General features: G+C 43.5%; 2 protein-coding genes and 1 pseudogene across 4 annotated transcripts in view; 1 reads left to right on the forward strand and 2 right to left on the reverse strand.

Annotated features, from left to right (window-relative positions):
* The window catches only part of VKORC1 (vitamin K epoxide reductase complex subunit 1), a 502,856-nt gene that overhangs the window by 227,484 nt on the left and 248,670 nt on the right, over positions 1–26,702 (forward strand). The window lies entirely within an intron of this gene.
* Positions 194–26,702, reverse strand: part of LOC126944175 (integrin alpha-M) — an 80,827-nt gene continuing 54,318 nt past the window's right edge. For both annotated transcript variants that reach the window (XM_050773444.1, XM_050773445.1), the window contains exons 15-30: positions 14,605–14,735; positions 14,349–14,512; positions 8,510–8,664; positions 8,281–8,412; positions 8,031–8,104; positions 7,660–7,801; positions 7,442–7,564; positions 6,131–6,210; positions 4,843–4,926; positions 3,786–3,861; positions 3,189–3,296; positions 2,926–3,012; positions 2,669–2,782; positions 2,485–2,586; positions 1,871–1,981; positions 194–1,459 (exon numbers count right to left, since the gene is read on the reverse strand). In XM_050773444.1, the coding sequence (XP_050629401.1) occupies positions 1,388–1,459; positions 1,871–1,981; positions 2,485–2,586; positions 2,669–2,782; positions 2,926–3,012; positions 3,189–3,296; positions 3,786–3,861; positions 4,843–4,926; positions 6,131–6,210; positions 7,442–7,564; positions 7,660–7,801; positions 8,031–8,104; positions 8,281–8,412; positions 8,510–8,664; positions 14,349–14,512; positions 14,605–14,735 (1,755 nt within the window). In that variant the 3' untranslated portion in view covers positions 194–1,387. The remainder of the gene's footprint in view (positions 1,460–1,870; positions 1,982–2,484; positions 2,587–2,668; positions 2,783–2,925; positions 3,013–3,188; positions 3,297–3,785; positions 3,862–4,842; positions 4,927–6,130; positions 6,211–7,441; positions 7,565–7,659; positions 7,802–8,030; positions 8,105–8,280; positions 8,413–8,509; positions 8,665–14,348; positions 14,513–14,604; positions 14,736–26,702) is intronic.
* Positions 8,672–12,090, reverse strand: LOC126944225 (la-related protein 1B-like; annotated as a pseudogene). Its single transcript, XR_007721982.1, has one exon. The product of XR_007721982.1 is annotated as a la-related protein 1B-like (transcript).

The raw sequence follows: 26,702 nt of genomic DNA on the forward strand, positions 1-26,702 counted from the left end.
TCTCGAACTCCTGAGCTCAAGCCATCCTCACACCTTCACCTCCCAAAATGCTAGGATTTCAGGTGTGAGCCACCGTGCCTGGCCTGCCACCTCTTAAATATGCTTGTTTCACTCAAATTCTTGGGTTTGCTTCTGGGAGAACCCAAACTTCCAGGAACATATCCTATAAATTATCCTTACATATATGCAAAAATGACATATATTTGATTTATTAACTCAGCATTGATGCAATAACAAGAGATTGAAAATAATATATCAAAAGAAGACTGGTTAAATACACTATGGTACACTCACACAATGGAATACTATGCAGCGGCATAAAAGAATGAAAAAGTAATTTATGTCGATATGAACCGATGTTTGAGAAACATTAGTGAAAAAAGCAAGATACAGACCAATATAAAGTATGCTATCATTTGTGTAAAAAAGCTTGTGTGTGTGTATGTGTGGTGTATGTGTGTGCACACGTGTGTACATTTGCACACCGCCTGGAATCTGAGGGAAACCTCAAAACACAAGCGTGACTACCTTTAAGGAGGTGACTTGAATATCTGGAGAGTTTTCACTGTACACTCTTGAATGCTTTTTGATTTTTGTACCATAGACAGGCTTATCCATTGAAAAAATGAAAGTCACATTGAAATAATAAATGAATCCATAAAGGGAGATTCATCGTTCCTCAGTGGACATCTTTACTGGGCATCAGCGCTGGTGTGGAGTGGATTTGGTGAGGCTCCTGGTTCCACCCACGGCTTCTCACAGAATCTCCATCCAAGCTGCGCTGGCTCCCGTAGGCCGCACAGGCTCTCCGGCGACAGGAAGTCCCACTTCCTTCAGTGGAGAGGAGCTGCTGCGTTTCCCTCTGTGTTCACCCACAGGATTGACCGTCCCCTCTCCGGGAGGAAAACCCAGCAGCGGCTTCACCCAGGCACAAGGGAGCCCAGGCAGTTCCCTTCTGCGGGAGAGGCTGCGCTGCCACCACCTACCCACACGCCAGAGACATCTGAGTCACACACGTGAGCCATACACCCCTGAGCACACACATGCACTCACACACATGCACACACATATGCATACGCTTACACACATTTGCACACACTTGGACACACGCACACACAGTTGGACACACTCACATACTTGATGCACACGTGGACATGTGAGTGCACATGCACGCACACGCACACGTGCACACGCTTGCACACAGACACTTGCACACACTCACACACATGCACATACACACTTGCACACACACAAATGTAAGCCCAAGCTGGTCCTGTCTTGGGGAGACTTCGCCGTCTGGTGTGTCCAGCAGCCTGGGGGCTATGTGTGGTCTGGGCAGAGTCCTGCTGGCCACGGAGAGGCAGCTCGGTTGGTCGGGAAGGAGCCACTACTGGGGTTCGGCCCCCGGGGGACCCCCTTCACTCATCATGTCCTTGTACTGCCGCTTGAAGAAGCCGAGCTGTGGGGCAGAGGAGGGCAGTGAGGGTGACAACAGCCAGGGAGAGGGCGACTCCGCAGACCAGGGGGAGGGGGTGGGAGGGCCAGCACGGGTCCCAGAGCGCGTGGCAGAGACAGAAGGGACCCAGGAGGGCGGGGCGGGAGGAGAGTGACATCCGCTTCAGGGCCTGGAGAGAAACAGAAACTACAACAAGGAGGGCGACTCTGCATTTGGTGGAGTCTGTACCTGGGGCGTTCTCAGCGCGCCCTGCGCATGAACCTGGCCACCCTCCCTAAGAGACTGAGGCGCAGAGAGACTCCCGGACTCGCCCCAGTCACAGAGCTGGCAGCCCCGCCGGGGAAACTGAGGCATGGAGCTGCAGCGCGAGGCCCGAGAGGAGGAAGGGAGGGGTGGCGGAATGGAGGGGAGCACCTTGTACAGCGCGGCGGTGATGAGGGCCAAGAGCAGCAGCCCCCCCAGAGAGCTGCCCACGATGAGCGGCAAGGGGTTGGGGACCTCGAACAGCTCCACTTTGGTCTCTGTCTGGGGGAGGAAGGAGGGACGTCAGGGGAGACGACTCCGGATATCTGGGGGTTCCCCATTCACACCGTGTGCACCCCTGAATCAAGTGGGGAACCCCTCCTCAAGTCCCCCAGAATCCCAGCCCTCAGTCCTCCTCCCCCACCTCTTCTCCCTCCTCTCCCTCCTCCCTCGGTTTCTCTGTCCTCTATCTTTCTCTCTTTCTGCCTCTCTCTGTCTCTCTATCTCCATCTCTCATTGTCTCTGTCTGTCTCGCTCTGTATCTGTCTCTGTCTCCATCTCTCACTGTCTCTGTCTCTCTCTCTCCTTTGTGTCTGTCTCTGTATCTGTTGCTCCCTCTGTCTCTCTCTGTCTCTGTCTCTTTATGTCTGTCTCTCTCCTTATGTCTCTCTGTTGCTGTGTCTCTCTCTCCCTCTCTCTTTGTGTCTCCCTCTCCCCTCCCCCAGAGATCTCCACAAGCCCGGCCCCTCTCCCTCCAATAGTTCCTCAGCATCCAAGACAGGTACCTGGGCCCTCACAAACGCCCCCTGTCCCGGAAGCAGGGTGAACGTGGAATTGTTAAACATGATCTCAGCTGTGCTCACGACCAGGAGGTGGTTATGCGAGGTCTGTGGAAGAGAGCGGGTGTGCACTGCACCTGGGCCCTGAGCACCACGCCTGTGCCCGGCGAAGCATCAGGACCCCACACACCTTGATGTACCAGCCAAACGAGAGGTTGCCTTTGAGGGTGGCATTGAATTCTTCCTGGATGCCAAAGAACGGGATGTCGCACTTGATTCTCTGGCAGACAGCGATGGAGCAGTTCTGGGGAACGCAGGAGGGGAGGGGACGGGTGAGGAAGCAGAAGGCAAAGAACACCCCTCCCCATGTGCTCAGAGACCATACAGGTTGCAGCAGGGAAGCGCGCTGGGTCTCCATATGGCCCTGGGACTGACTTAGCTTCTCACCACCACTGGGTCCTTCCGAAGCTTAGCCAGAAAGTCGGTGTGAGGGGTGGGAAGCATTTCCTCGGTGTGGCACGTACTCGAGAGGCTCTGAGGAAAGAGACGCACTGAGAAGGGGCAGAGATGAAGGCGCCAGGGCCCGCCTCTCAAGAGGTGAGATGGCTTGGGTCCAGGAGGGAGGGGGAGCAGCTCCAAACCCCAACAGTGGAGACAGAGGTGAGAGGAAGGCCCAGGGCGCTGCAGGAGTCAGGCCGAGCTCCGCTCACCTCGGAGAAAGTGACCTGGGGGCGGTCCCATATGATCGTCTGGTTCAGCCGGACGGGCACCAAGAATACCAGGCTGATGGGGAGGCTCCTCTGCCCCAGGTTTTTGACCTGCACCGGGGAGGGCGGGGTCAGGGCTCTGGCCGTCCTCCCCCACCAGCCTGGAAAATCAGCCTCCCCTCCCTATGGGGCAGGCCACGGGCCGGGGCGTCCTGCCCCTTCCTGTTTGAGAGAGTAGAGTGTACACCTAATATGCATTCCAGTGCCACATGGCCTGGTCTCCAGTCCTAGGTCTCCCACTTACTCGGTGGGAGACCTCGGGCGTGTTCTGTAAACCTCTCTGAGCCTCAGTTTCTTCATCTGTAAACTGGGGATCATGACAGTGCCCCACAGAGTCGTTACGAAGGTAACACAAGATAATTACGTGCGTGCATGTCACATACATACGTGCGTGCATGTGTGCATACTGACAGCAGCGTGGACCAAGTCCGGCACACCACAGGCGCCTTGCGCACATTTCCCATCCCTGTTTCTGCATTGTCTACCATCGATTTTCCTCCCCAGCCTCCTCCTCAGGACCAAGATGCCCCAGATCCCCACCTGATATTGATGCTGCATGACCCGACTGGTATTCTCTGAGGCCGTGAAGTTGATATATTTAGTGGAGACCTCATGGCTGAAGGGAGAAAGAAGGGACAGGAGGTGACAAAACATGATGGGTGCCCTGGGAGGGTGTCTCAGGCTAAGTGTGTAAGGAGCGAACAGGCACATGGGTAATGAAGGCCTGGGGGGTGGAGATGTGGTAGGGTGCAGGAGGATGGGGGAAGCAATGTATGCTGGACACACAGTGCGTGTCCATTTGGGCCACTTACACACACATGCACAAATGCACACCCATGCACGCATACACGCATGTAGACTCTCAGACACACACACGTGCACAAATACACACCCATGCACACACACATGCACATAGACCCTCAGACACACACATGCACAAATACACACTCATTCACACATACATGCACACATAGATCCTCAGACACACATACATGCACAAATACATACCCATGGACACACACCCATGCACACATACGCACATGAATCCTCTCACACACGCACAAATACACACCCATGCACACACACATATGCACATAGATCCTCACACACACATGCACAAATACACACCCATGCACACATACATGCACACAGATCCTCAGACACACATGCACAAATACACGCACAAGGATCCTCACACTCACACACATGCATAAATACACACCCATGTACACATACACATGCACATAGATTCTCGCACAAATACACACCCATGCACACATACACACATGCACATAGATCCTCAGACACACAAATACACACCCTTGCACACATACACATGCACATAGATCACATTCACATGCACACACGCCCATGCACACATACACACATACAGATAGATCCTCAGACACACACATGCACAAATACACATCCATACACACAAACATGCATAGATCCTCACACTCACACACCCATGCACACATACACATGCACATAGATCCTCAGACTCACACACACACAGACATGCACAGACTCTTGCACACAGATCAGTCATGTCCAGCCCAGAAGGGAGGCTCAGCTAAAGTCCTGAAGCCAGCACCTGGTGACCACCATGTAGACGGCATATTTCACCGGCAGCTCCCGTTGGAATTCAGTTTTGTTGGTTCTGGACATGTTGTTCTCACTGGAGGGAAAGAGAGAGCTCCAGCAAGCTCTTGAGAACAGACAGTCTTTCCTCCTCCCTCTCCCTCACTCCCTGCCTCCAATCAGCCACCAAGTTCTGTTATCTCTGCGTCTGAAACCCCACTCTTCTCCAGCCCCTGCCCCTGCCTAGCCCAGGCCCATCCCTCCCCACCTGGATGTCTACAGCCACCTTCCTCTAACTGGTCCCTGAATTCACACCTGCTCCCACCCCAATCGTCAGCCCTCCTGAAGAGTGATCGTTCTAACATGCCAATATGATTATGTCACTCCCAGAGGCGGAACTGCAAATCCCTAGCAACACCCATCAGCCATTTTGGGACATGGCCTGTATCTAACCACCACCAGCTCCTTCAACCCTGCATTTCATGCTGAGGCCACTCTTAAACACACCCGGATCTTCCCATCCCTGATACCTGCTTCCTGCCTTCTGTCTTCATGCCCGCCCTCAGTTCATGCTTTTGCTTTGTCTAAATATATTTTCTTTTTTTCCCCCTTTCATTTTCTTTTTTTATTTTTATTTTATTTATTTTTTATTTTTTTGAGACTGGGTCTCACTCTGTTGCCCAGGCTGCGGTGCAGTGGCACAATCTCAGCTCACTGCAGCCTCCATCTTCCAGGCTCAAGCAATTCTTGTGCCTCAGCCTCCTGAGTAGCTGGGATTACAGGCATGCACCACCATGCCTGGCTAATTTTTGTATTTTTTGTAGAAACAGGGTATTGATATGTTGTCCAGGCTGATTTTGAACTCCTGTGTTTGAGCCATTGTTTTGCCTCAGTCTCCTAAAGTGCTGTGATTACAGGGCTGAGCCACCACATCCAGCTCCTAAATATATTTTCTTTAGGAATCTTCTCTGAACACCAGACTCTCAAGAACACTGGCCATCCGCCATCTAATCTTGCATCTCATACTGGATTTGAGATGCCAGATTAATGGCTAGTTTTCTTGCCTGTCTTTGCCACTCAATTATCATCTCTGAGAGGGCAGGAACCACCATCGTGTGATCCACCACCGTCCCACCAGCACTCAGCACAAGACCCAGCACATGGTGGGTGCTCAGTGAGTGTTTGCTAAGTGAACAAATGCATTGAAGGGAGAACCAGTGGGCAAAGGGCAAAGGCCCACCCTGGGCCAGGGGCTGGGGCCTCAGAAGGGCAACTGCATGCAGAAGCCTGGCAGAGAGCACCTGGTCACATTGGCCTTGAGGAGCAGTTTGTTTCCAAGGGAAGCCTTAGAGTCCACATCAAATGTGATATTAAAGGTGACCTGGAATGGGAGAAAGGAGAAGCAATGATAGAAATAGGAGAGAAGAAATAACCCAAATGCCTGTCATCTGATTAATGGAGACATGAAATATGGCCCATCCATACAACAGGATATTGTTCACCAAATAAAAAGCAATGAAGGCCGGGCGCGGTGGCTCACACCTGTAATCCTAGCACTTTGGGAGGCTGAGGCAGGTGGATCACCTGAGGTTGGGAGTTCGAGACCAGCCTGGCCAACATGGCGAAACCCTGTATCTACTAAAAATACAAAAATTAACTGGGCGTGGTGGCAGGCGCATGTAACCCCAGCTACTTGGGAGGGTGAGGCACAAGAATCGCTTAAACCTGGGAGGCAGAGGTTGCAGTGAGCCAAGATTGCATCACTGCACTCCAGCCTGGGTGACAAAGTGAGACTCCATCTCAAAAAATATACTAAAAAATTTTTTTAAATGTAAAGCAATGAAGTACTGACACATACAACGATGTGAATGATCCTTGCTAAGTCCTTGCTTAATATTATGCTAGCAAAAGGATCACATACGGTATTATTTCATTTATATGAAATGTCCAGAACAGGCAAATCTATAGACACAAAGTAGATTAGTGGTTGCCTAGAGCTGGGGGAGATGGGAGGGTTGGGGTTGAGGGCCAACAGGAACAGAGGCTTTTTGTGAGGTAATGAAGATGTTCTGAAATGGATCATGATGATGGATGCAAGACCCTGTGAATTCACTCAAAGCCACTGAACTGTATGCTTTATTTTATTTTATTTTATTTTATTTTATTTTTGAGACAGGGTCTCACTCTGTTGCCCAGGCTAGAGTGCAGTGGTGTTATCATAGCTCGCTGCAGCCTCAACCTCCCAGGCTTAGAAGATCCTCCCACCCCAGCCTCCCAAGTAGCTGGGACTACAGGTGTGCACCACCACCCCCAGCTAATTTTTACAGTTTTTGTAGAGACAGGGTCTTGCCATGTCACCTAGGCTGGTTTCAAACTCTTGGACTCAAGCAATCCTCCTGCCTCGACCTCCTAAAGTGCTAGGATTACAAACATGAGCCACTGTGCTGGGTTTGAAATGTATGCTTTAAATAGGTGAATTGGATGGTATGTGAATTATATCTCAATAAAGCTGTTTTGTACAAAAAAGAATCACTACTAAAGAAGAGAAGAAGCAGAAAAGAATCCCCAAAGAAATCAAAGAAAGAAGGAGGGGAGGAGCCAGGAGTTCTGACCTCTGAGTTTTCTGGGAAGATGGGGTGGTTTATGCTGCAGCTGGTGCTCTTCAAGGCCCCAGGCACTTCGGTGGAGGAGGCAGACTCACAGGCCAGGCGCCAGGATCGCTGTGAGCGCTGGTTCTGGAAGGCAAGGGAGGCAAAGGTGGTGATATCCACCTCCAGCCATGAGGACGGTGAAGCAAAGGTCAGATGGAGCCTGAGAAGGATGTGGTTACCTGGAGCCTGGACACCTTCCGGTAGGACAGGCCAAGCGGGAAGAAGAAGGTGACCTGTGTCCTGTAGGAGTCCTCGCCGTCATTTCTCACAGTCACTGTCACGTTGAACTCCCGGGGCCCACCCACCACGAGGCAGTCCAGGCTGTGGGAAGAAGACAGGCCGGGGGTGGGGCGCTGGGGGATTCCCTGTGGCAAAGCCTGCTTCAGCGGAACGGAGACTCAGGCACTGGATGAGAGACAACAGTACAGGGGCAGCCACACGGGACCTCAGAGCCCAGGAACACCCGGCTCCCTTGGGGGCCAGGAGGAGAACACAGCGGGTCATGGTCCGGGTCCTCCTCTGGAGGAGGTGTGGGAGAAAGGAAACTCACCTCATGAAACTGAAGGTGATGCTGAGGTCATCCTGGCAAATGTTGTCATTGCCACAATTCTTCTCAAAGGGAAACTTTTAAAAAAATGAATATGATCAAATGAAAGGAAAGGAAATAACCAAATGTTGTGAAATTAAACAATAAAATAAAATGTTGAAGTAAAATTAGATGCAATCAAATAAAATGAGTTTCAACCACCTTGGCCTCTGGTCTCTTCCACACCCCTGCAGGATCCCAACTCCGGACTCACTAAGGCTATGAAGAGTCTCTGAGCATCCTCAGCCAGCACCGGCCGGAGGTTCCCGAAAGCAGACAAGGGAGTTCCCACCAGAGAGAAGTTCAGGCGCAGCACAATGGGGCTCACTGGGTCCTCGATGCAATCCTAAGAGATAGCCGGGATTTGGGGATCTGCCCTCCTTAGCTCCCCAAGCCCACCCCATGCTTGGAGAACACAGGGTTCTGGCCACTCTCCTGCTCACCGGCAACTGTAGCTTCAGGGTCTCACAAGTCTGGGTCAGCCCCAAGGTCTTCGTCTGCCTGCGCGTGCTGTTCTTTGTCTCACCGAAGACAGCGCGGGAATGTGGGCGGCCGGAGTCCAGAGCCAGGTCGTAAGTCACAACACTCTGGATCTGCCCTGAAGGGACAGGGTGGCACAGCGGGTGAGCGGCCTGCACCTCGGAGCCCGGCAGATGGGAGCTCAAGGCCCAGCTCCTCTGCTTCTCAGCTGTACGACTTGCGGTATGTTGTCTGAACTCTCTGAGTCTCCCTTGCTTGCTTGCTTCCTTCCTTCCTTCTTTCCTTCCTTCCTTCCTTCCTTCCTTTTTCCTTTCTTTCTTTTCTTTTCTTTCTTTCCTTCTTTCTTTCTTTCTCTTTCTTTCTTTCTTTTCCTTCCTCCCTTCCTTCCTTTCCTTCCTTCCTTCCTTTTTTCCTTCTTTCCTTTCTTTCCTTCCTTCCTTTTCTTCCTTTCCTTCCTTCCCTTCTTCCTTCCTTCCTTTCTTTTTAGTTTTCATTTTCTTTTTTGAGACAGAATCTTGCTCTGTTGCCCAGGCTGGAGTGCAGGGGTGCAATCTTAGCTCACTGCAACCTCTGCCTCCCAGGTTCAAGCGATTCTCCTGCCTCAGCCTCCCGAGTAGCTGGGATTACAGGCACATGCCACCACGTCCTGCTAATGTTTGTGTTTTTAATACAGATAGGGTTTCACCATGTTGGCCAGGCTGGTCTCGAACTAATCCACCTGCCTCAGCCTCCCAAAGCACTGGGATAAAAGGCGTGAGCCACTGCGCCTGGCCTCCATTCTTTATTTTTAAAGTGAGGATAATAATGATAATAATAACACCCAATGGTAAAAAGGAAGTGAAACAGTGCTTATCAAGCATTTAGCACAGTGCCTTTTATACAATAAGTGCTCAATAAATGGTAGCTATTCTGTTACTCAATAAAAAATTTACTGTATTTTTCTGGCTTCTTTACATTTTTTTTCTCTTTGTCTTTGGTCTTCAGCAGTTTGATTATAACATGCATTGATATAATGTCCTTTATATTTATCCTGCTTTGATTTTGTAAAGAATCTTGATGTCTTTCATCAGTTTGGGGAATTTTTTTTTTTTTAATGGACTTTCACTCTTGTCACCCTGGCTGGAATGCAATGGGGGGAGCTCAGGTCACTGCAACCTCAGCCTCCCAGTTTCAAGTGATTCTGCTTCAGCCTCCTGAGTAGCTGGGATTACAGATGCGTGCCACCACACCTGCTAATTTTGTATTTTTTGTAGAGATGGGATTTCAGCATGTTGGCCAGGCTGGTCTCAAACTCCTGTCCTCAGGTGATCCACGTGCCTCGGCCTCCCAAAGTGCTGGGATTACAGGTGTGAGCCACCGCGCGACTGGCCAGTTTGGGGAAATTCTTTTTTTATTATTATTCTTATAATTTTATTAGTATGCATAAACGGTTAATGGATGGTTAATGGACAGATTAGTATGCATAAACGGTTACCAACTTGACTGACCTATCTTACCTACCCTGTAGAGAAAGTATATGTTATTTTAGCTAACTTACCCAGTGCCTGTTCACAAGCTGGCTAAAACTGTCATCTTGGACCCAAGTTGATACAATAGATAAATCTAACTTATATAATCACCCATTATATCTTAACAAAAAATAAATTAAAAACCATTAGCTAAAATAATGTCACTTTTCTTCAGCTTTTAAAATGCCTGTCCAACTTGCTTACTGGGATTAGAAGCAGAAGCCTGACAAAGAAGCATAAGATAAAAATACTGTGAGACTGTCCATCATCGATGCTTTGTTGATGGGACGTTCTCTCATACTGATGTATCAAAAATACATTTTGAAGAGTAAAGGAAGAAATATCTTCATTCAGTTCTTAAATTCCTTACCCCTTAAGTGTCCACATTAATAAGTCTTATGTCCAAGTGAAACATCATGACAATATCTGAGTTTTGCAATGTACACTACACTGAAAGGCAAATCAAATAGCAAAGTACTTAAGAATCTGGGAAATGCTACTCAATCCCCTTTTTCTGCTTTATTCATCTGGACACAAGTACATAACCCTGGAAACAGAAAACAGGCTCTTGTGGTATTTCCAGAATAGTAACAATTAACTTTTCCACCATGAATAAAAGCAGCCCATGCAGCCCAGGCCAATTACACAGAAATAGGCAGCTCCTATAAAAAGAGTAGCAGTCCTCTGGTCTGTCTCTCATTATCGCAAAGGTGGTTATCTCCACTGCAGTGTTGGCCCAACTTCCTCCACCAGGAGGTGGGAATAGACATTCTTGAACAGAAGACAGTCTGATCGCTTTCATTTTTACAGCAGGATTTGTTCCAGTATTTATAATGGCATTTCAATGAGTCACCTATTCCACTGCATATTCTGATCAAACGACATCCAAGAGCTTAAGAAGATCATCACCCTGACTGGATATGAGCAAAAGGCTTGGCCTGGTACAAACTCTGGACAATCAATCAGTTGAGAGAAGTCTGTTGGTGGCACATCACGTGGAAGAGGGCCTGGAACTGGCCACTTTTCTGGTTCTATCTTTTTTCTCATTTTCTCATCCACAATTTCTACTTCTGTGCTATCCTTCAGTGCTTCTAAGATGAGATTAAAGTTTGTAGTGAGAGCCTGAACACGCTGAAAACCAGCAATCGGGGAAATAGGCAAGAAACCTTGTTCATCCATCTTTCCCCGAAGAAAGAAGTCTCGTTCCCAATTTTCTACACTGAAGTAATATTCAATTTGATGCTTAATATACTCTTTAAGCAATGCTTCTTCCACAGGATACACCTGTACACCTGTACCATCATCATAGTAATACATCATGCTGGTATTAAGTCCTGTTTGAAATGGTCAATCAGTCCTTTCACCATGTTCTTGATAACCATATGAATAGTCAAAGTTCAGTCGAGGATTTCCTCTGCCTCGTCCTCTTCCCCATCCTCCGCCTCTTCCTCGACCTCTAAAGGAACCTCGGATATTACCACCCTCACTTCTCACACTGGAAACTTCATCTTGATAATCTCTTTTTTTCTCTGTCTCGCCTCCAATTTCGTGTATCATTTCTCCTATTGTTATGTGTTGGTTTCTTTGCTTCAGGTTGACATCTTCAGGTGTTCCGGGATCCAGGTCTTTCTTGACTCTCTGATCTTACATCATCTAAGTGGAGTGGTACCCACTTGCGCTTATTAGCTCTCTTTCGTTGATTACTTGACTGAGCCTCATCCTCACTGACATTTTCACCCGGACCATTTAACTTTGTTTTCCGATTTTCTTTGCTCTCATTGTTACTTCTCTTTTCAACCTTCTCTTCTTTTTCTTTTCTATTTTGTGGCTTTTTATTTCCTTGGCTGAGGACACTCTGAAATCCAGTGTTCGCTGATTCACTTGGCGTTGGCCAATTCTCCATATCGCTGAAATCACTAGCCTTGTTGGATTTCTTTGTCTTGAGTTTTCCTGCTTTTATAATTTTGAGGAAACCGAACTCGGCTCCTTCCCTCGCCGGGCCACCCGCGGGAGTTGAGGGATTCGACCGCCCGGGTGCCGTCAGGCCCGAAAGCCTGCCCCGCCCCAGCGGCCCTCCAAGTGCGAGGGATGACTAAGGGGACAACTCCCGGCTCACGGGCTGAGGCCGCTCCTACTGCGGGCTCAGGGGCGGGGCGCGCACTAGGCCTCTGTGGCTCGCGGCCTGTCCCCGCGGCGACGGTGGCCAAGGGCCTGAGCGGGCTGCGCACACGGCGCCGGGAGGACCGAGCGCTTGATTTGCCCTTAGGCCCTAAAGCTAGGCTAAGGGAGGGGACGCTGTGTCGCCCCCTGGCCTGGGGCGGCTCCCAAGTGAAGTCGGAAATTCTTTAACATCTTTCCTATTCCATCCTATTCCATCTTTCCTATTCTGTCTTTCCTATTCCATCTTTCCTATTTTCTTTCTCTCACTCTCTCTCTCTGTCTCTCTCTCTCTCCTCCCCCACCACCACTTTCTGTAATTCCAATTACATGTTTGTTAGATCTTTCACCATATCCCACACATCTCTTATGATGTTTTTCTGTATTTTTCATTCTTTTTACCTGCATATTTATCCAGATACTTTCAAATGACTTGTCTTCTAGTTCACTAATTCTCTGTTCTGCTTCTAATCTGCTATAAATCTATTTACTGAATTCTTCATTTCAGTCATTGCATTTTTTGGTTCTAGAGTTTCCATTTGACTCTATTTTATGAATTCCAGGTTTTTGATGAAGTTCTCATCCTTTCTCTTTTTTCTTGAAGATATTAATTATAGTTACCTTTTTAAAATTCCTATCCAATCATTCTAATTTCTGAATCACCTGTGGGTCTGTTTCTATTGTATATTGTTTCTCTTGGTTGCTAGTCAGTTGTCTCAATGGAAAGACCAAGGCATTTACCAAGGCCTCTCAAATCTCTGTCTCCCCAGTAGTGGGGAGCTGCTGAATTCTCTGATCAGCTCTTTGGCTTTTCAGTTGCTGTTTTCTACTGGGTTTCTTGGAGTACTGACCTGGGCATTCATGTCTTAGGAGTCAGCCAAAGAGTAGAGGGGGATTTCTATGTAGGTTTGGGAGTAACTCTTCTTCAATTCCCTACTCTCTAACATTTTGCTCTTAATTTCTAGCCATGCTGGCTGCCCTCATATCTGGAATGCTATCTCCTCAGCCTAGGAAAACTGCTCCTAGAAAGGTAATCATTTTTTAGGGATGGGTCTTGCTATGTTGCCCAGGCTGGCCTCAACCTCCTGGGCTCAAATGATCCTCCCACCTCAGCCTCTCAAGTAGCTGAGACTACAAGAAATTGCCATCATGCCCAGCTAATAATTTTACCTTTAAAGAGGATACAATTCTTTCTAGTACTGTCATTACTAGAGACAGTTATTCCTACTACTGTCACTACTAAAGACAGTTATTCTTAGTACTGTCATTACTATTCTCCCACCCCAAACACAATTCTACTCTTTGAGAACAGGAACAAGGGAAGAAGTCACCAGTGATAAAATGTGTATGTGAGTGCTTTGTAAATTTCTGTTTAGCTTCATCAATTCAATCTCCCCAAATAGGTTTTCTCTCCATTTATTAATGCCGAGTGGACCTGCAGTGCTTAAACCCCATCACCCGGCTGGCGGGGTCCCAGGCCCTGGGGTTCCTTTTGCCCGGGAGTCCACACCCTCATGCTGGGGTGACCCGGTCCCCTCGCGGGTGGCTGGGGGCCAGGGGCTGCCCCATACAACGGTCCCAGCAGGGAATAGGCTGGGCGCGGTGGCTCAAGCCTGTAATCCCAGCACTTTGGGAGGCCGAGGCAGGCGGATCACAAGGTCAGGAGATGGAGACCACAGTGAAACCCCGTCTCTACAAAAAATACAAAAAATTAGCCAGGCGCGGTGGCGGGCGCCTGTAGTCCCAGCTACTCAGGAGGCTGAGGCAGGAGAATGGCGGGAACCCGGGAGGCGGAGCTTGCAGTGAGCCGAGATCGCGCCACTGCACTCCAGCCTGGGCAACAGCGTGAGACTCCGTCTCAAAAAAAAAAAAAAAAAAAAAAACATGGTTTGTTCACAGGCATGGGGACCTCAGTCCTCCGGAGAACTGAGGGAGTAAGGAAGTGCCACATGCCCACCTCTTTAGGGAGGTCCACTGGACTTCCCCACCCAGCAGGGCAATAGCCTGCTCACTCAGGTAAGTCTTGGAGAAGGTTGTCAGAGCCTGTGAGAACTCAGTTCAGGACAGCCAGAAGGCTGGGCAGAGTGGGTTGCAGCACCCATTCATGTCCTCGGTCATTTAACCTCTTGAGACTCACCTTCTCTTAGCCGATCCCGTGTGCTCTTCTGGACACGGAGGCAGACTCTGACCTCCCCAGCTTCCTTGCCTTTCACCATCTGATCATTACACTCAAATACATTCCTTGCCACTTCCCTGGGATTGAACTCCATAGTTGCCTCGACTCTCAGTACTGGCTGGGACCTGCAGGGACACCAGAAAACCATCAGGGACCTTCAAACAAGAAACATTCCTTCAAGGGAGAATGTCTGGTTGACTCCAAAAGGCATTCTCACCTGACCAACAGCACATGCCCCTGGGCTCCTACAGTCAGGTCCACCAGTCCATCCATTGTGAGGTCCTGCCCCCCACTCAGTGACTGACCAAAATACTGGAGTCTGGAAGGGAGCTTGGAGCCAGCTATCCGCTGAGGGTAAAAAAGAGGTGGAGAGAGAGGGGGTAGGAAAGACAGGAGATCTATAACTCAGTCATCCAGCATGACCCAGACAGAGGTTCTCTAAGCTCTACTCAAGTCTCATCTCTTGCAACTAACCAAGGAACTAGGGCAGCTTAGACCTTATCAAGGAATTATTCACCTTTAGACCACAACCTCAAGAGGATACCCATAATTTCTTTTTTAAAAAAACTTTAAAAATAAAAACGGGGGTCTCACTTTGTGGCCCAGGCCGGTCTTGAACTCCTGGGCTCAAGCAATTCTGCCCTATCAGCCTCTCAAGTGCTAGGATTACAGGTGTGAGCCACCACACCCAACCCCAAGTTTCTATTAATTACCTGCATTTCCCTGGGTACAGGGAAAAGTAAAAGTATATTATTCAGCTCAGCTGAATTTCATTTATGTAGTCAGAATAATGCAAATACTGAATGTTGATCTAACCAAAATGATCACATAAACATGAGGAGTGAATGGGGGTAAAAGAGTGCTACTATGTGGCAAAAGGAAAACTGAAAAAGAGATCAATCTCCACTTTCCATGGTGGGAAGTCAGTGCTAAAACAAAAATCAAAAAGTAGCAAAATTATTATTATGTAATTTGAACAGATAGAGAATTGAAAGAGCTGAAAGTGGTTCTGTCAAGAGCAGGGGAAATGAAGCCAAAACCATAGTGTATGTGGAAATTGTTGTTTTTTTAACAGTGAGCTTTTTGGAACTATTTTGACTCTTTAAAGTATGTGCAAGAGTAATATTGAAAAACTGACAGCCAAATAATAAATTTTAAAGAAATTTTAAAAGTGATTTTGTCATGTCCTTAATGCCAGTGAATTGGACACTTTTAATTATGGTATAAAAGTTATAAGACAAAGATATTAAAAATAACTATAGCTAAAATTATGTTACTGGATACACAATATAAATAACTGTAAATTGTGAATCAATAACATAAAACATGTAGTGGGGAATAAAAGTATAGGGTGTATGTGATTTAAGTTCAGTTGTTATCAGCTTAAAATAGACCATGATAATTATAAGATGTTTTGTGGAAAACACAAAGAAAATACCTTTAGAAGTTATATACACAAAAAGAAAACAGAATGAAAGCATATTAATACAAAAATTAACAACAATAAAACACAAAGGAAGACAGCAAGGAAGAAAAGAGGGACAAAAGACCCGCATGACAAACAGAAAACAATTAATAAAATTGCAGTAGTAAATCCTTCTCTAACAATAATTACTTTAAATGTAAACAGAAGTAAACTCTCAAAACAGAGTAGCAGAATTAATAAAAATACAAAATCCAATTATATGCTGTCTACAAGATACCCACTTTGTATTTACTGACACTTAGGCTAAAAGTAAAGGAGCAGAAAATGCTATTCCATGAAAATGGCAACCAAAAGAGAGCAGAATGACATGCTAATACAGACAAAATGACTTTAAGTCAAGAAACAAATTATGATATTATATAATGATGAAATGGCCATTTCACCAGGAGTTGTAACAATTAATTATATACACACCCATCAGACATCTAAATATATAAAGCAAATAATGACAGAACTGAAGGGAGAAATAAACAGCAATTCAATAGTAAGAAACTTCAAAATCCTACCTTCAATAGCAAGTAGAACAACTAGGCAAAAAAAAAAGAGAGAGAGAGAAATAGTACATTTGAATTACACTATGGACCAAATGGCCTTAACAGACATATACAAAATACACAAGCTAACTACTGCAGAATATACATGCTTCTCAAGCACACATGGACCATTCCCCAGGACAGACCACATGTTAGGTCACAAAACAAGTCTTAACAAATTTAAAATGATTGAAATTATATCAAGAATCTTTTCCAACCACAATGGAACGAAACTAAAATTCAATACCAGAAGAAAAACTGGAAAAAACATACATATGTAAAAATTAAGCAACACACCCTTGAACAACCAATGGATAAAAAAAGAAATTAGAAAATAATTTTTTTATCCATTGAGATAAATGAAAACAAAAACGTAATATACCAAACTTACTGGGAGGCAGCAAAAGCAGTACTAAAGGGAATTTCAGAGTGATAAACACCTAACTTTAAAATAAAAAGAAAGATTTCAATTACAAAACCTAACTTTACACCTTGAGGAATGAGAAATAAAAGAAAAAACTAAACCTAAAGTTAGTAGAAGGAAGAAAATAATAAAGATCACAGAAAAATAAATCAAATAGAGAATAGGAAAAAAATCAATGAAATTAAGTTGATTTTTCAACAAGATAGAATTGACAAGCTTTGGCCAGGCACGGTGGCTCATGCCTGCAATCCCAGCACTTTGGGATGTCGAGGCAGGTGGTTCACCTGAGGTGAGGAGTTCAAAACGAGCCTGACCAACATGGTGAAACCCTGTCTCTACTAAAAATATGAAAATCAGTCAGGTGTGGTGGCACATGCCTGTAATGCCAGCTACTCGGGAGCCTGAGGCGGGAGAATCACTTGAATTTGCGAGGTGGAGAATGAAATGAGCTGTGATCATGCCACTGCACTCCAGTCTGGGCAACAGAGCAAGACTCCGTCTCAGAAAAGAGAAAAAGAATTGACAAGCTTTTAGGTAGACCAAGGAAAAAGGGAGAAACAACAGAAACAAAAGATAAGTAAAATTATAAATGAAAGAATATACAACTGATGCCATACAATAAAAAGGATCATAAGAGACTACTGTGAACAATTATATGTTCACAAACTCGATAACCTTGAAGGAATGGATAAATTCCTAGAAATATACAACCTACCAAGCCTGAATCATAAGGCAATAGAAAGTTTAAACAGATCTATAATGAGTAAGGAGATTGAATCAGTAATCAAAGTCCTCCTAACAAAGAAAAGCCCAGGACCTGATGGCTTCTCAGGCAAATTCTACCAAACATTTAAAGAAGAATTAATATCAATTCTTCTCAAACTCATCCAAAAAATTGAAGAGAAGGGAATACTTCCAAACTTATTGTATGAGGCAAGCACTATCCTGACACTAAATCCCAACAAATACACCATGAGAAAAGATCACTACATGCCAATTTCCCTATTGAACATAGATCCAAAATCCTAAATAAAATACTAGCAAACTGAATTCAATAGCACAAAAGGATCATACACCATGACCATGTGGGCTTTATTCCTGGCACACAAGGATGGCTCAACATATGCAAATCAATAAATGTGATGTACCACATTAACAGAATAAGGAATAAAAATAACATGATCATATCAATAAAAAAAAAGAAAGCATTTAATAAAATTAAACATCTGCCTTAGCTTATTTGGTATAACAAATAACATAGACTGGATGGGTTACAAGCAATAGATATTTATTTCTCAGGGTTCTGAAGACTTGTGACATCCAAAATCAAGGGGCAAGCAGATTCAGTATCTGGTGAAAGCCTATTTTCTGGTTCATAGGCAACCATCATTTTGCTTTGTCTAAGTGCACTAATCCTATTCATGAGGGCCACACTCTTATGACCTAAACACCTTCCAAAGGTCCCATCTACAAATACCATCACACAAGGAATTAGGCTTCAACATAGGAATTCAACTTATGGCTTCAACATATGAATAGCAAGACACAAACATTCAGGCCACAGGAATAGCCACTCATGATTAAAAACCCTCAACAAACTAGAAATACAGGGAAATTACATCAACATGATGAAGAACATAAATAAAAAGTGTCTGGTTAACATCATACCCAGTGGTGAAAAATTGATTTTACCACTAAAATTAGGAACAAGGCAAGGATGCCCACACTCACCACTTCTATTCAACACAGTACTGAAAGTCCAAGTCAGAGCAATTGAGCAAGAAAAAGATAAGAAACGCATCCAAGTTAGAAATAAAGAAAAAATTGTCCCTGTTTGCAATTGACATGATCTTATACATAAGAAACTTGTTACAAACACTCTACAAAAAAGTTATCAAATTTAATAAACAAATTTAGTAAAGTTATGGAATACAAAATGAACATATAAAAATTAGTTGTATTTCTATACACTAATGACGAACTATCTGAAAAAGAAATTAATCCCATTTACAATGGCATCAAAAAATAAAATACTTACAAGTTAATATAACCAAGAAGGTGAAAAATATGCACACTAAAACTATAAAACATTGATGAAAGAAAATGAAGATAAAAATCAAGGGAAAGATATCTCATATTATGGATTGAAAGAATATTTTTTAAAGGTCCATACTACTCAAAGTGATCTATAGAGTCAATGTAATTCCTACCAAAATCCCAATGGCATTTCTTACAGAAATAGGAAAAACAATACTAAAATTATGAAGTCACGAAAGACCTCAAATAGCCAAGACAATCTTGAGCATATACAATAAAGGTAGAGGTATCACACTACCTGACATCAAAATACGCTACAAAGGTATAGTCAGCAAAACAGCATGACACTGGCATAAAAACTGAGACATTGACCAATGGAACAGTATAGAGAGCTCAGAAATGACCCCATGCATTTACAATCAACGAATTTTCAACAAAGGTGCCAAGAGCATACAATGGGAAAAGGACAGTCTTTTTAACAAATGGTGTTAAGAACACTGGATATCCACAGGCAGAAGAATAAAACTGAGCCTTTATCTCAAACCAAATACAAAAATCAAAAGCGTTGGGCTGGGAGCAGTGGCTCATGCCTGTAATCCCAGCACTTTGGGAGACTGAGGCGGGTGGATTACCTTAGATCAGGAGTTCGAGACCAGCCTGACCATCATGGTGAAACCCTGTCTCTATTAAAAATACAAAAAATTAGCTGGACGTGGTGGCAGATGCCTGTAATTCCAGCTACTTGGGAAGCTGAGGCAGGAGAATCTCTTGAACCCGGGAGGCAGAGGTTGCAGTAAGCCAAAATTGCACCATTGCACTCCAGCCTGGGCAACAGAGCTAGACTCTGTCTAAAATATAATAAAATTTAAAAATTAAAAAAAATTAAAAAGTGAGTTAAAGGCTTAAATGTAAGATCCAACACTATAAACTATTAGAAGGAAACATAGAGGGAAAGCTTTGTGATATTGGTCTGGGCAATTATTTTTTTATATGATCCTGAAAGCACAAGCAACAAAAACAAAAACAGACAAGTGGAATTGCATCAAACTAAAAAGCTTCTGCACAATAAAGGAATAATTAGCAGAGTGAAGAGACAACCTACAGACTGGAAGAAAATATTTGCAAACCATATAACTGATAAATGGTTAATATCCATAACATATAAACAACTCAATAGCAAGATAATAAGTAACCCAATTTAAAAATGGGCAAAGAGGGTCGGGTTGGGTGACTCACGCCTCTAATCCCAGGACTTTGGGAGGCTGAAGCAGGTGAATCACTTGAGGTCAGGAGTTTGAGACCAGCCTGGCCAACATCGTGAAATGCCATTGCTACTAAAATACAAAAATTAGCTGGGTGTGGTGGTGGGCACCTATAATCCTGGCTACTCAGGAGGCTGAGGCAGGAGAATCACCTGAACCCGGAGGCAGAGGTTGCAGTGAGCCGAGTTCACGCCACTGGACTCCAGCCTGGGTGACAGAGTGAGACTGTCTCAAAATAAAAGAAAAAAAACTGCCCCGTACTACCACAGGAGGACCAGCCTAACCATTTGCTGCAAAAGTTGGCTGTAATTGATCTTGTGAAAACTACTATAAATTTCATATGCAACCAAAAAAGAGCCCATATAGCCAAGACAATCCTAAGCAAAAGAACAAAGCTGAAGGCATCACACTATCTGACTTCAAACTATACTACAAGGCTACAGTAACCAAAACAGCATGGTGCTGATACCAAAACAGATATATAGACCAATGGAACAGAACAGAGGCCTCAGAAATAACACCACACATCTACAACCATCTGATCTTCAACAAACCTGACAAAAACAAGCAATGGGGAAAGGATTCCCTATTTTATAAATGGTGCTGAGAAAACTAGCTAGCCATATGCAGAAAGCTGAAACTGGGTCCCTTCCTTACACCTTATACAAAAATTTACTCAAGATGGATTAAAGACTTAAATGTAAAACTTAAAACCATAAAAACCCTAGAAGAAAACCTAGGCAATACCATTCAGGGCATAGACATGGGCAAGGACTTCATATCTAAAACACCAAAAGCAATGGCAGCAAAAGCCAAAATTGATAAATGGGATCTAATTAAACTAAAGAGCTTCTGCACAGCAAAAGAAACTATCATCAGAGTGAACAGGCAACCTACAGAATGAGAGAAAATTTTTGCAACCTATCCATCTGACAAAGGTCTAATATCCAGAATCTACAAGGAACTTAAATTTACAAGAAAAAAACAAGCAACCCCATCAAAAAGTGGACCAAGGTTATGAACAGACACTTCTCAAAAGAAGACATTTATGCAGCCAACAAACATAAAAAAAAAAAAAAAAAAAAAAAAAAAAAAAAAAAAAAAGCTCATCATCACTGGCCATTAGAGAAATGCAAATCAAAACCACAATGAGATACCATCTCATGCCAGTTAGAATGGTGATCATTAAAAAGTCAGAAAACAACAAATGCTGGAGAGGATGTGGAGAAATAGGAACGCTTTTACACTGTCAGTGAAAGTGTAAATCAGTTCAACCATAATGGAAGACAGTGTGATGATTCCTCAAGGATCTAGAACCAGAAATACCATTTGACCCATCAATCCCATTACTGAATATATACCCAAAGGATTATAAATAATTCTGCTATAAAGACACATGCACACATATGTTTATTGAAGCACTATTTACAATAGCAAAGACTTGGAACCAACCCAAATGCCCATCAATGATAGACTGTATAAAGAAAATGTGGCACATATACACCATGGAATGCTATGCAGTCATAAAAGAGAATGAGTTCATATCCTTTGCAGGGACATAGATGAAATTGGAAACCATCATTCTCAGCAAACTAACACAGGAACAGAAAACCAAACACCACATGCTTTCACTCATAAGTGGGAGCTGAACAATGAGAACACATGGACACAGGGAGGGGAACATCACTGGACCCTGTTGTGGAGTGGGGATCAAGGGGGAGGGAGAGCATTAGGACAAATACCTAATGCACGTGAGGCTTAAAACCTAGATGACGTGTTGATGGGTGCAGCAAACCACCATGGCACTTGTATACGTAGGTAACAAACCTGCACGTTCTGCACATGTATCACAGAGCTTAACGTATAATTTAATTTTTTTTTTTTTTTTGAGACAGAGTCTTGCTCTGTTGCCAGGCTGGAGTGCAGTGGCACAGTCTTGGCTCATGGCAACCTCCGCCTCCTGGTTCAAGCAATTCCCCTGCCTCAGCCTCCCAAGTAGCTGGTATTACAGGCACGTGCCACCAAGCCCAGCTAATTTTTGTATTTTTAGTAGAGATGGGGTTTCACCATGTTGGCCAGGCTGGTCTTGAACTCTTGACCTCGTGATCCGACTGCCTAGGCCTCCCAAAGTGCTGGGATTACAGGCATGAGCCACTGTGCCTGGTCCAATGTATAATTTTAAAAACAAATAATAAATAAGTAAAACATGAAGATTTAAAAAAAAAAAAAAAAAAAAGACTGCCCCCTACTACCACAGGAAGACCAGCCTACCCATTCACTGCAAAAGATGGCTATAATCGATCTTGTGAAGGCATTACTGAGCAGATCAAGATCTCTGCAAATGAACACTAAAGATGTTCTGAATAAATTATAGTCCAGCGGAGTGCAGTGGCTCACACCTGGAATCCCAGCACTTTGGGAGGCCAAGGTGGGAAGATCACTTGAGCCCAGGAATTGGAGACCAGCCTGGGAAACATAGAGAGACCCTGTCACTGCAAAAGAAATTTAAAAATTAGCCAAGCATGGCAGCATACACCTGTAGTCACAGTCAGGAGGCTGAGGCAGGAGGATCACACGAGCCTGGGAGGTCAAGGCTGCAGTGAGCCATGATTGCACCACTTCACTCCAGCCTGCGTGACAGACCAAGACCTTGTCTCAAAAAAAATAATAATAATAAATACATTTTAATCCAGTGGCATTTTAGTGTCTTTTTTGAAAACAAAAATTACATGTAATGTTACATTCTTGCCTGTTCTGTTGACAGCATTAATTGATCCATTGAATTTCTTTTCTTTTTTTTTTTCTTTTTGTGACACAACTCTTAGTCTCACTTGCATTTATGTGTGTTTTTCAGACCACAATTAATAATTATATTGAAAATGTAGCAGCAATTGTCTTGAAGTATGTTCATATATTATTGGACACTAACACTACATTGGACTCACTTGTGTGAACTCACTGTTAAACATGATTTAAAAGCCATTAAGAGTACCTTGCAGCCAGGCATGGTGGCTTACACCTGTAATCCCAGCATTTGGGGATGCTGAGACACGCAGATCACAAAGTCAGTAGTTCAAGACCAGACTGGCCAATATGGTGAAACCCCATCTGCACCAAAAATACAAAAATTAGCTGGGCATGGTGGCACATGCCTGTAATCCCAGCTACTCAGGGGGCTGAGGCAAAAGAATCTCTTGCCCAGGAGGCAGAGGTTGCAGTAAGCCAATACCATGCCACTGTACTCCAGTGTGAGCAACAGGGCAAAATTCTCCATCTCAAAAAAAAAGAAAAAAGAGCGCTTACCTTGCATTAGCACTCTTAAAAATGCTAATAGACATCACTATTAGCTGTGAAGGTTTGAGTTTCATATGTCCGCACTGATATTCTTATCAAAAATTTCTACATTAGCTTCAAATATTCAGTTTAAAACTCAAACTTTGAGATTTTTGTAGTTTTTAGTTGGTTCATTTTGAAAATTTAATATGTTGATGGAAGTTTTAAATTATCATCATTATTTTACAAAATGACGGAGGAGGAGCTAAAAATCCTTGTTAGTTAAGGGAATTATGAAGGGTCAAAAAACTTCCTCATTAGGACACAAGGAAAAAGGATGGCCTGCTAAATCATGCAAAAATGCTTTTTGGTACCTTGGATTAGTCATATAATAGCTATAGCAAGAAATAGATACCATGAACAGACCAATAACAAGCAGAGAGATTGAATCAGAAAGAGCCCAGGACCAGAAGGTTTCACAGCTGCATTTTAACAGACATTCAAAGAATTGGTACCAATGCTATTGATGCTATTCCAAAAGACGGAGAAAGAGGGAATCTTCCCTAAATCATTATATAAAGCCGGTGTCACACTAATACCAAAAACAGAAAAGGACATAACAAAAAAAAGAAAACTACAGAACAATATCCCTGATGAACATAGAAGCAAAAATCCTCAACAAAATACTAGCTAACCAAATCCAACAGTACACCAAAAAGATAATACATCACGATCAAGTCGTTTTCATCCCAAGGATGCAGGAATGGTTTAACATATGCAAGTCAATAAATGTGACATATCACATAAACAGAATTAAAGACAAAAACTATGTGATCATCTCAATAAATGCAGAACAAGCATTTGATAAAATCCCTTTATGATAAAAATAAAGCTTTCAGTAAATTAGACATAGAGGGGACTTATCCCAAAATAATAAAAGCCATATCTGACAAACCCACAGCCAATTTCAGATTGAAGGGGGAAAAGTTGAAAGCATTCCCCCTAAGAACTGGAACAAGACAAGGATGCCCACTTTCAGCACTTCTATTCGACACAGTACTGAAAGTCCCAGCCAAACCAATCAGGCAAGAGAAAGAAACAAAGGGTTCCAAACTGGAAAAGAGGAAGTCAAACTAGAGCTGTTTGTCAATTATATGATCATTTACCTAGAAAATCCTAAAGGCTCATCCAAAAGATTCCTAGATCTGATAAACAATTTCAGTAGTCTCAGGTTACAAAATCAATGTATGCAAATCAGTAGCACTGTTGTACACCAACAACAACAAAGCTGAGAATCAAATCAAGAACTCAATCTCTTTTGTAACAGCTACAAAAATAAAATAAAATACCTAGGAATATAGTTAACCAAGAAGATGAAGCTCCATACAAGGAAAACTACAAAACACAGCTGAAATAAATTATAGATGACACAAACAAATGGACACATGCTCATGGATAGGAAGAATCAATATTGTGAAAATGACCATACTGCCCAATCTACAGATTCAATGCAATTCCCATCAAAATACCAACATCATTTTTCACATAACTAGAATAAAACAATCCTAAAACTCATATGGAACAAAAAAAGAACCCAAATAGCTAAAGCAATACGAAGCAAAAAGAACAAATCTGGAGGCATCACAGTACCAGACTTCAAATTATACTACAAGGTTATAGTTACCAAAACAGCATAGTACTGGTATAAAACTAGGCACTTAGACCCATGGAACAAAATAAAGAACCCAGAAATAAAGCCAAATACTTTCAGCCAACTGATCTTTTACAAAGCATACAAAAACAAATTGGGAAAAGGACACCCTATTCAGTAAATGTTGCTGGGAAAACAGGCAAATCACATGTAGAAGAATGAAACTGGATCCCCTTCTCTCAACTTATACAAAAATCAACTCAAGATGGATCAAAGACTGAAATCTAAGACTTGAAATCATAACAATTCTAGAAGATAACATTGGAAAAACTCTTCTGAACATTGGTCTAGGCAAATAATTCATGACTAAGACCCCAAAAGCAAATGCAACAAAACCAAAAATAAATAAATGGGACCTAATTAAACTAAAAAGCTTCTGCACAGCAAAGAAATAATCATCAGAGTAAACAGACAACTCACAGAATGCAAGAAAATATTTGCCAACTACGCATCTGATAAAGGACTACTATCCAGAATCTATAAGAAGCTCAAACAAATCAGCAAGGAAAAACAAATAATCCCATCAAAAAGTGGGCAAAGGATATGAATAGACAATTCTCAAAAGAAGATATACAAATGGCCAACAAACATATGAAAACAATGCTCAACATCACTAATCATCAGGGAAATGCAAATTAAAACTACAATGAAATACCACCTTACTCCTGCAAGAATGGCCACAACTAAAAAGTCAAAAAACAATAGATCTGGCATGGATGTGGTGAAAAGGGGACACTTTTATACTGCCAGTGGGAATGTAAATTAGCACAACCTCTATGGAAAACAGTAAGGAGATTCCTTAAAGAATTAATAGTAGATCTACCATTTGATTCAGTAATCCCACTACTGGGTATCTACCCAAAGGAAAAGAAGTCATTATATGAAAAAGATACATGAACATGCATGTTTATAGCAGCACAATTCACAACTGCAAAGATATGGAACCAACCAACCTGTGGTACCCATCGACCAATGAGTGGATAAAGAAAACATTTTGTATATATATACACACACACATATACACACACACACACACACACACACACACACCATGGAGTACTACTCAGCCATAAAAAGGAATGAAATAATGTATTTTGCAGCAACTTGGATGGAACTGGAGGCCATTATTGAAGTAACTCAGGAATGGAAAACTAAATATATGTTTTCATTTAAAAATGGGAGCTAAGCTATAAGGATACAAAGACAAGAGTGATACAACGGACTTTGAGGACTTGGAGAAGGGGAGTCTGGAAGGAGGTAAGAGACAAAAGACTATATATTTGGTACAGTGTACACTGCTTTGATGGCAGGTGCACTAAAATCTCAGAATTCACCACTATAGAATTCATCCATGTAACCAAAAAACACCTGTACTCCAAAAAGCTACTGATTTTTTTTAAATCATATAATAACTATAGTTCACTCAGTACTTGCTTAAATTTTAGATAATAACTATAGTCCATTCAGTACTTGCTTAAATTTTAGAAAAGCTATATAAATTACTGGTATATAACTTGAAGATTGCTCTGGCTGGGCGCAGTGGCTCACATCTATAATCCTAACACTCTGAGAGGCCGAGGCAGGAGGAT

This window comes from Macaca thibetana, chromosome 20 (genome assembly GCF_024542745.1).
Source record: "Macaca thibetana thibetana isolate TM-01 chromosome 20, ASM2454274v1, whole genome shotgun sequence".
Classification (NCBI taxonomy): domain Eukaryota; kingdom Metazoa; phylum Chordata; class Mammalia; order Primates; family Cercopithecidae; genus Macaca; species Macaca thibetana.